General features: G+C 39.9%; 1 protein-coding gene across 2 annotated transcripts in view; it reads left to right on the plus strand.

The window, feature by feature from the left end:
* Window positions 1-10415, plus strand: part of LOC139175646 (spidroin-1-like) — a 44691-nt gene extending 34276 nt beyond the window's left edge. For both annotated transcript variants that reach the window (XM_070766822.1, XM_070766823.1), the window contains 8 exons: window positions 2047-2118; window positions 3086-3166; window positions 4056-4127; window positions 6115-6168; window positions 7205-7267; window positions 8057-8140; window positions 9210-9263; window positions 9962-10415. In XM_070766822.1, coding sequence (XP_070622923.1) covers window positions 2047-2118; window positions 3086-3166; window positions 4056-4127; window positions 6115-6168; window positions 7205-7267; window positions 8057-8140; window positions 9210-9263; window positions 9962-9987 — 506 coding nt within the window. In that variant the 3' untranslated portion in view covers window positions 9988-10415. The remainder of the gene's footprint in view (window positions 1-2046; window positions 2119-3085; window positions 3167-4055; window positions 4128-6114; window positions 6169-7204; window positions 7268-8056; window positions 8141-9209; window positions 9264-9961) is intronic.
* The last annotated feature ends 247 nt before the right edge of the window (window positions 10416-10662 follow it).

Raw genomic sequence — 10662 nt, forward strand, 5'->3', positions numbered from 1 at the left:
TGGGATGAGGAGTAGAAACCACAGAATCAGGTAGTGCATTCCAGGTGTTGATTACTGAAGTCGTATTTTTTGCACTCAAGTTTGGAGCCGTTGACATTTAGTTTAAATCGATTTCTTGCTCTTGTGTTGTTGCGGTTGAAGGTGAAGTAGTCATTAACAGATACTAGTGGAGTGCAAAGGATCTCCAAATCAACTTGACTATGGCTTAAAATGCTATGCAAATCCAGTCTGTGAATTTTAATCAGGGCTATGGGAATAGGTTTTTCCTATTTTCTTTATTGTACCAATTTCTAGTCTGAAATTATCCCAGTATTGTATAGACCAGGGATGTCAAACTCAATTTCATTGAGGGCTGCATCAGGGTTGGGTTTGACCTCAGGGAGACAGAGTGGGCCTTACCAGGCTAGGTATGGCCAGCGTGACTTCATTCGTTTTGGGGGTGCCCGTGGTGGCCAGAGCACTCTGCCAGTGAAAATGGGCTCCCGAGCTCCCTTTTCAGCTGCAATGGCCTCCTGCAACCCTCTGCCAGTGAAAAGGGAGCTCGAGAGGGTTGCATGGAGCCTTTCCAAGCTCTATTTTCGCTAGCAGAGGCACTGCGGACTGGTCCTTCACTATTTCCATAACAGCCCCATAGGTTAGATGTAAGCATCCTGTGAGCCGGATCTGGCCCCCAGGCCTTCAGTTTGATACCCCTAGTATAGACCCTATCTCAGTGATGACAAACCTTTTCAGCACCAAGTGCCGAAAAGAGCATGCAAATGTGTGCTCGTCTAGCCCACAACCCGGAAGAGGAGCTGCCCATAGTATATGCGCATGCCCCAAATGAACTTCTGGTTTCCAATGCACATGTGCTCCAGCCAGCTAGTCTTTTGGGTTTCTGGCATGCATGCGCACACAATGATCAGCTTGCCAGCGCACATGCTCACACAGGAAAACAGAAGGCCCGCTCTTCCAGTTTCTGGCACTGTTGCACACATGTAGGCTAGCTGATTGGTGTATGCTCAGGTGCACCAGAACTCGTAAGAGGGCTCCACATGTCACTTTGGACACATGTGCCATAGGTGTGCCATCATGGCCCTATCTGTTTTATGAGGTGTTCAGTAGCTCCATTATCTGATCCCATTTGGATCAGATAATGACATAAATTATGGTTTGTCACATAGTCAATCAGATGTTCTGACAGAACTTGGCATTTTTAATCCACCTAAATGAGCCCAGGTTCAAGACCCAAATGTCACATGATGGGGTAGCTCTCATCCCTGCCCCAGTTCATACCAACCTAGCAGTTTGAAAGCATGCACATGAGAATACATAAACAGTTACCACTTCAGTGGGAAGGTAACATCTACCTGCACTCTGTGACATCATGTTGTCCATATGACATGGAAATGTCTTCGGACAGCATTCGCTCAGTGGATTTGAAATGGAGAAATGCAATATTCAGCAACAGCTAGCGAAGTAAAGTCTGCAAGTATTCATTTATTGTTACTCTCACAACTAGTATTCCCACTTTCTCTTACCATTTACAACTATGGATTTGGGGAGTGAATACTTTTTTCGATTTGAAAAAAAGTAGATTTTAGGAAATAAGCATATTTGTAAGAAATTAATCACAATCAATTTTGAATAATTGAATCAGTGCTGAAATGCAGGCTGTATTAGCAGATGGTAGCTAACCATGTTTTAGCAAATTCAGCCCACGTGGTTTGTTTAAAGCCAGGGTGATGCGGTGGTTAGGATGCAGTACTGCAGGCTAATTCTGCTGACTGCTAGCAATTCTTCAGTTCGAGTCTCACTGGCTCAAGGTTGACTCAGACTTCTATCCTTTTGAGATCAGTAAAATGAGGATTCAGGTTGTTGACTCAAACCGTTTAGAGAAGGCTGTAAAATACTGTGAAACAGTATAGAAGTCTAAGTGCTATTGCTGTAAAATTCCAGGATGTTATGCAAATGCAAAAAAAAATATGTTAATTGAACAAACCATAGTTATGATGTTGGCTTAAGTGTGTCATGCGAACACAATCTTTAGGCTTGTTTCATTCACAGGTGCCCAGATTCCATATGGCAGTCAACTAGGCGGTCCAGCTGCTGGTGGTGCTGCCTCCACCAAGTATGGAGGTGAGTCTACAAGCTATGGCAGAATGAAGAGCAATATTCCTCCGCCATTCACTGGCAACCCAACAAATCTTTGTGCAGTTTGAAGTTAGCTAAGTGAACTTTTCCAAGTGATTAGCAAGCTCTGAGCACCAAAGATATGACCTCAGAATGGCTTGAGCAAAAATACATTGGCCATTTTTTGGTTTATGAAGCCTTTTGTGATGGCTTCCTCTCCCTTAAAAAAATCATATCCTTTGAGGAAGGCAAAGAGAATTTTTTTTTTTGAAGAACCACACTTATCCTCAAGATTCTTTCTTAAGAGTGATATCCTTCTGGATGTCACTATGGATGATGGAACTTCTGTTCTGGGTCATTCTTTGTCAAGTGGACCAGGTGAAATTGAAGCCTTATTTGAAAAGAAACCATCACAAAAACAACATATATGATTTTAAAAATGTGTTCTATCTAAAGAAATAAACATGACGAATTGAAGCTGAGAAAACAGAGAGCAATAGAAAAAACTTCCTCTTTGTAATGAGCTCTCTGTTTTCTCACGTTCAATCATCTATATTTTTATTTCATTAGAAAGAGCATGTATTTTTCTACAGAGGGCGATAGAAAAAATCTTGCTCTTTCTAATGAAGATGATTGAAAGTGATAAAATAGAGCTCTCTGTTTTCTCACCTTCAATCATCTTCATTTTTATTTCATTAGAAAGGGCACAGGTTTTTTTCCTATCATATATGTTGTTTTTGTGATGGTTTCTTTTCAAATAAGGCTGCCAAAATTAGTCAAGTGGACACCTGGTCCACTTGACAAAGAATGACCCTTCTATTAGCAGAGTACCACATTGGGTAAAGCTGCCTTAGAGCTTCAGATCCTTGGGGAGAGGGAATGCCTGTTGCATTTAATTGGAATTAAATATATACTGGGAGGGAAGGGAGTGCCTCGGTTCCAGTTCATCTTCTGACTGCCATCTCTGTTACAGGTGCTGGGCAACTTCCATACAGAGGACAACCACAGCAACCAGAAGCTACCGGCATGGGAGATTATGGTGCTGGCAGATACGGTGTGTGTAAAGCAGAATCAATTGCAGTGGGATTATTAATACACTATAGAAGAATAGAAAAACAACGTAGATTTAAATTTAATGCTAACTAACTCAAGGTTTAGTCTTTCTAAAGACCCCAATTTTTAAGACATTTAGAAAGGAGTTCTGCCTATAAACAGATTAGAGCACTGATGGTGAACCTATGGCATGGGTACCACAGGTAGCACATGGAGCCATATCTGCTGACATGCGAGCAATTGCCCTAACTCAGTGTCCATGTGTGTGCTGGCCAGCTGATTTTTGGCTCGCACAGAGGCTCTGGTAGGGCATTTTTGGCTTTCAGAGAGCCTCCAGGGGGATCGGGGAGGGCGTTTTTACCCTCCCCCAGCTCCAGGGAAGCCTTTGGAGCCTGGGGAAAGCGAAACACAAGCCTACTGGGCCCACCATAAGTTGGGAAACAGGCCATTTCCAGCCTCCAGAGGGCTCCCCAGACATTGAATTAAGGGTGTGGGCACTCGTGTACGCACGATAATGAGTGTGCACGCTCTTTTGGCACCCAAGGAAAAAAAGGTTCGCCATCACTGGATTAGAACATTTATAGACAAAGCGATTTCTTCCCCACTAGTTAACGCTTTTAAGAACCGAAATGATTCTCCATGTATGACATATCCAAATAAAGTTATACTTTATCATCAGTATGAGGAAGAAGTCCAACACATAAGGGTGAAAAGGATTATACCAATTGGATTCTTCTTCAGGTCAAAGAAAGCAACAATAGTATTGCTGGAAGGTGCATTGAAGAGTTGTCTTCTTGGAAAGCTGAACTGAAATTCAGGAGTAGATTGCCTGGTGCAGAACATTTATTTCTTTGTAAACCACATATTTCACACTGAATATTTCCTTCTAGGAGACCCCAGCCAACTGCCATATGGTGCTCAACCTGCTGGTCTGGGAGTAGAGGGTAAAGCAGGACCATTTGGTAAGACTATGCGTTAAAAAAACAAGAAAAAAATAGCATATATTTTCTTGTAACGCACCCCAAAGTTGAGAAGACTGTATTGCATCCCACTTCTTCCTTCCTTCCAGGATCAGGCCATATGATTATTATTATTATTATTTATTAGATTTGTATGCCGCCCCTCTCCGCAGACCCGGGGTGGCTCACAGCAGTGATAAAACAGTATACAATGACAAATCTAATATTAAGTGTAAAATAACAATTTTACATTAAAAACCTAAAAAAAAACCTTATAGAAAAACATGCACACAAACATTCCATACATAAAACTACATAAGCAAGGGGAGATGTCTCAGTTCCCCCATGCCTGACGGCAGAGGTGGGTTTTAAGAAGTTTACGAAAGGCAAGGAGGGTGGGGGCAATTCTAATCTCCGGGTGGAACTGGTTCCAGAGGGTTGGGGCCGCCACAGAGAAGGCTCTTCCCCTGGGTCCCACCAGCCGACATTGTTTAGTCGATGGGACCCGGAGAAGACCCACTCTGTGGGACCTAACCGGCCGCTGGGATTCGTGCGGCAGAAGGCGATCTCGCAGATATTCTGGTCCGGTGCCATGAAAGGCTTTATAGGTCATAACCAACACTTTGAATTGTGTCCGGAAACCGATCGGCAACCAATGCAGACTGCAGAGTGTTGGTGTAACATGGGCATGCCTAGGGAAGCCCATGATTGCTCTCGCAGCTGCATTCTGCACGATCTGAAGTTTCCGAACACTCTTCAAAAGTAGCCCCATGTAGAGAGCGTTACACTAGTCGAGCCTCGAGGTGATGAGGGCATGAGTGACTGTGAGCAGTGACTCCCGGTCCATTATTCCTTGCCAATATGGGCTTTGGAAGGAAGAAGTTCCTACTTTAAAAGATTATTTATTTATTTATTTATTTATTTATTTATTTATTTATTTATTTATTTATTTTGTTGGGTACACATAAGATAATAGACAAGAGTATAAACATGATTTTGAATACGTGAAAAGGATATGAATAGGATAAAGATGGCAGGCATGTTGGTGCATGCGCTGATGCATGCCCCTTCCAGATCTCTTTGGAATAGGTCAACAGTAGACAATCTAAGGTTAAAGTTGTGGGGGTTTGCGGAAGAAACCACAGAGTCGGGTAGTGCATTCTGGGCATTGACCACTCTGTTGCTGAAATCATAGGACCGACAGGACCGACTCAGACTTCAGAGGATAATTAGAACTGCAAAAAAACCCACAATTGCTGCCAACCTGACTTCCATTGAGGACCTGTATACTGCACGAGTCAGAAAGAGGGTGGGGAAAATATTTACTGACCCCTCGTATCCAGGACATAAACTGCTTTAACTCCTATCCTCAAAACGTCGCTACAGAGCACTGCACACCAAGACAACTAGACACAAGAACAGTTTTTTCCTGAACGCCATCACTCTACTAAACAAATAATTCCCTCAACACTGTCAGAATTTTTACTAAATCTGCACTACTATTACTACTAGTTTTCTCATCATTCCTATCATCCTTTTCCTCCCACTTAGGACTGTATGACTGTAACTTGTTGCTTGTATCCTAAGATTTTTATTAATATTGATTGTTTCTTTATTGCTTACTTGACCCCTATGACAATCATTAAGTGTTGTACCACATGATTCTTGACAAATGTATCTTTTTCTTTTATGTATGCTGAGAGCATATGCACCAAGACAAATTCCTTGTGTGTCCAATCACACTTGGCCAATAAAATTCTATTTTATTCTATCCTATTCTATTCTATTACACTTAAGTCAGTCCTAAGTTGGCTTAGTTCTTGTCTAAGCCCAGTATAAGTATAATGCTGCAGGCCAATGTACTATATTGCAAGCAATCTTTGTAGGTGTGACATCAACCTCAAAATCCCTAGATTACATCTATATGGAATTTTCTTGTATCAGTGGAATTAAAAATTCACTTTCCTGCTTTTTGGTCTTTTTCACCCAGGTGGGCCACACGTAGGATATGGATCCCAGCCTGCCCAGGCGATAGGGTTGGATGGTAAGAAACTGAATCTTCTACAAGCTAGGATGGAAATGGAAATTTAGTAATAGTTTATCATGAAAGGGAAAAAGTAATTATTATTTCATGTCTTCCTGAGAATCTCAAAGTGTGAGTGACCAAGTTAGAAAGCATTTAGCATTTGATTGACATAATAAAGGAGTATCAATTTTACTCCTGCATCTTTCTTTGTCTTTTCCTTCATTCTCAAATTTCTGAGGCGCTGTTAGGCCAGCCTGTTAAAACAAGCCCAGAAAGAGAAATTATTCTCCTTTAAATGAATGATGTATTGTACTAAGATATGGTTCAATTGTTTTCTTGAATAAATTGCAGTCAACTAGGTTTACACACCAAATTGTTAAAAATCTTGATTTGCAAATCAAAGTGGATGCGTATATTAAGCCAGGAGGGATTCCTAGCTAACAGAATGTAACTTCTGGTTGCAGATGCGCAACTTTTGACATCACCTTTGTTAAAATGCAATTTAAATAGCAAAATAACCTTAATGTGCCCATTCTTTCAAAGAAATAAACTTTCCCACCCAAAAGAACTGCAAATCATCATTTCCCCCTTTCCACTCCAATGCAGATCTTAAAAAATCAGAAATAAACACATACATACAAATGATAAAGCTTTTGCATACAATTGTGTCATATCTTTAGATGATTAGTTGCTGTTGACGGAACAATTCAGAGAGGACAGTCTGTTCAGTGCTCCTTAAGTGTTGTATTAGATATGGAAATATATTGTATTGCCTGAATTGGATACGGTTGAAGAATAGTTCTCAGATTGCCAGAGTATCCCAGGAGACCCAAAATATACTTTCATTGGTTTTCAACTATCCTATTTTACATGGAAAACGTAAGTACTGTATAGATGATTGAAGGTCACTATCAATAAGCAGTGGTGAACAATACTTACTAGATTTCCATTCAAACTATCAAAACATACAGGAGGGAATCATAGTGGCACAAGGGATTTGATGTGATTTTCTAAGTTGCACGTGTCTCCCTTTCCCTTTCTCCATCCTTTGCAGGAAACGGAAACGGACTAGGATACTTGAACAGTAGAGACCTTCAAGCTAATGGACTGGGGGCAGGTAAGGTTAAGTATGAGCCTTCACTCCACCCCCAGAAAAGACTCTTAAATCTTTATCCTGCTGCTAGTTATGTAATTAGCATTAGAGTGTTCTGACAGTCCTAATCTTAATCTTCTCCCTTTGTCACATGATACTAGCTTTATCTCGCTGTAGCCCATGATTTAAGCAGTCTTATGTTGATTTTAACACTGCTAAAACCAACACAGAACCATGATGGGCAATGGGCATTTTCTGTACTATTCTCCCCTCCCCCTTTTAGATGGGTCTATTTATTTGACCAGAAAAGCTTTGATTAATGGATCCTGGAAAAGTCCCTGTATTTTAAGTGAGATGCTGTTAGCTGTTCATCAGCAAGTCAGCAAATATCCTCATTACTACCGGTGTCAATAAGGACATTTCAATAGCCAATCAGAGTGGTAATAAGAATCAAAATAGCACACCAGTGTCTAATCAGGATGATATAAAAAGAGCACTGGCTGAGCTCAGTTAAAGAGCCGTGATGGCGCAGTAGTTAGAATTTAGTAGGCTAATTCTGCAGGCTGCCTGCAGTTTGACAGTTTGAGTCTCACCGGCTCAAGGCCAAGACGTAGCCTTTCATTCTTGAGGTGGGTAAAATGAGGACCCAGATTGTTGAGGGCAAAATATAAACCGCTTAGAGAGGGCTGGAAAGCACTGTGACTCAATATTTAAGTGATATTGCTATTACCTGGGAGAAAAGGCTCATAGTACCATCAAAGATTATCTTGCCATTCATTGTGCTTAAATTTTGCCTCTTCTTTTATCTGGCAGCTGCATATGGTCCCCTTGCTGCAGGGCAAGCTCCAGGAGGATACGGCGGTCTGCTAGGCCCTGGACAACCAGTAGGAGGGTATCGTAAGTAGCACCACAGTTCTGTTTTCTCATCTTTTTTTCTTTGGCTAATATCCTAAAACTGGTTGGCCTCAAATAAAGAGCTTCCAGAGTTTTGGGATGAGCAATTATTTTTCAAACTATGTGTCTGGATAATTCTTGAGTCTTTCAATACTGCCCACAGAACTGGCAGTAAAAATTTCTGAATCCCATCATTGGAAGGCTTGTTTTATATAGCTACCTTCAGCATTTTGGACCCCTCTTAGTGCTTACCTAAGTTCATGGTCTATCTTAAGGCACCAGGGTAGAAGCCTGGAGACTGAGTTTTAATCTGGATTGAGGCATGAAAGCCAGCTGGGTGACTTTGGGCCAGTCACTCTCTCTTAGCCCAACTCACTTCACAGAATTATGGTTGCAGGGAAAAGTAGGAAGACGGATTATTGTATACAGTACGTTCACTTCTCAGAGTTACTTCTAAAGTAATAAAGATGAAATAATTAAACTCTAAAGATGTAAACCCTACAAATAAGTCCCTCTATCCATCAGCACTCTGCAACCAACTATAAAGCCAGTGAAACAGAAAAAATCAGAGCATCATGCTCTTATTTGCCACCACCACCCCTTAAAAATATAGGAACATAGTTCAGAAATAATCAATTTACAAACACTTTCAGGAACAGCCCTAAATAGAACACTTCACGATTAGCTAATCTGGATGTCCCTGAAGCATGAGTGATAGGACTCAGATCTGATGGTTGACAAACTACTATTAAAAGAACTTCAAAGTTATGTGACTGGGGAAGATTTTAAAATATACTTGGCACTTCATTGGCAAACTCTATATGGCCAGAATATTGAAGTCTATTTACATCTTGTGTGCACCTGAATATGGGCTAGACATCTCTGTAGATCTTCTGGGCTTTTTTGGACACTGTTATTTGGATTATCTTTTTGAGTGCTACATTTTGAACACAGATATGAAACAATTCACATTCAAGTTTACTAAATATAAATTTATTGCTTAGAATTACATAAGGAAAAATTTTCAATCAAGAATATATTAATTCTTGGTATTCTTTTCCTTTTGGTCTAGGAGGAAAGGAATCAAAGTATGGAATGAATGGATACCTGGGAAACGGCTATAGAGGTAAGATTAAGGTGAATTCATATATCTCCTGTTTGGTTGATTTTTTTGTTCACCCTCATACCTACCATCAGCCAAAACATGCATTCTGTCCTTATATCTAGGCATATACTGTATATAAGATTAAAAAGTTCCAATCATCAATAGTGGTATTTAAATCTTTACTAGGTTTCCTAGTCATAATGTAATTTATCATTATGGATGAACCCAGTCATAATGTAATTTATCTTATGGATGAACCCATCTATTCTGATTTGCAAAACATGGTGTGAAGTTAGCTTGTGGTCAACCATGGTTAAAACAAACCATAACCAATGTATTATGTGAAACCAGTCACCATCTTTCTTGCAGGCTCTGGGTTTTCAGCTTAGGTGAAAAGTATTAGGTATTGTTAATAGAAATCAGTTATATATTTCAGCATCATTTGAAGAAAATTATGACATATTATTGCTTGTTTAAAATAATACTATTATTTGTGCTTTTGACTATTTTGGTTTGTTTAAAAAAACATTTACTGGGTTACGGGAATATATGCAAGGAAGGTGAATAATTTTGAACGTTGGGGAAGTGGCTACCTAGCTAATTATGTGGGGAATAAGACAGACATTTCCAAAATCATCTCATGCTGTCTAGCAGTCAGTCTATAAATGGCAATGCTGGAAAATAAAATAATGGCTGCCTTTGTCTTTACTTTTTTCTAGGTCGCTGCTCTGCTGGAAAATGCTGAAAGACAATACTGCTCTGCAGAACTTCCTACACCAAGCTCTGACATCTAGGCAATCTCTGGTGCTAAATTAAAGACCAAAAATTGCGTTCCCAATATAAATGGCTGTGTCTTTTTCCTTCTGTATGTTTTATTTTATCATTAGGAAGGTTTCATTTTTTTTAAAAAAAAAGAGTGAAAAACATTGCATGTTAGTTTTTAAAGCTTTGGTCAACAATATTTCCTGAGGACTAATAGTATGTTTGTGACCATATTACACAGAGTTTGAGAAGCTAGAAACTGCTTCCCTCCCCCTCCACCCCCCAAAAGACATACCCTGTGAATTCCCAGATTAGGAAGCAATCTAGAGATGTTTTTCATCTAATTATGTATCTGGACGCCCAGACATCAATGTCTTTTTACATAAGAATAAATCCACCATTCTCAATGTCTTGCATACTTGTGGTGTCTTTGTTCATAAAAACAAACTTTGTGTATTTGTCCATATTTTTAAAAAATCCCACTGAATATCTTATCCATAAATTAAGTCTATTATGCAGCATTTTGATCCTTTTCTCATCCTAAAATTGATAACGTGGAATCTAGAAACTGATTCAAAAGGTTAAAAATACAGATGAATGTTGGCATCTTCAGGTCAATTATTGGATGATAAATTGTTATTTCTTACATTAAGGATAC

This window comes from Erythrolamprus reginae, chromosome Z (genome assembly GCF_031021105.1).
Source record: "Erythrolamprus reginae isolate rEryReg1 chromosome Z, rEryReg1.hap1, whole genome shotgun sequence".
Lineage (NCBI taxonomy): Eukaryota > Metazoa > Chordata > Lepidosauria > Squamata > Dipsadidae > Erythrolamprus > Erythrolamprus reginae.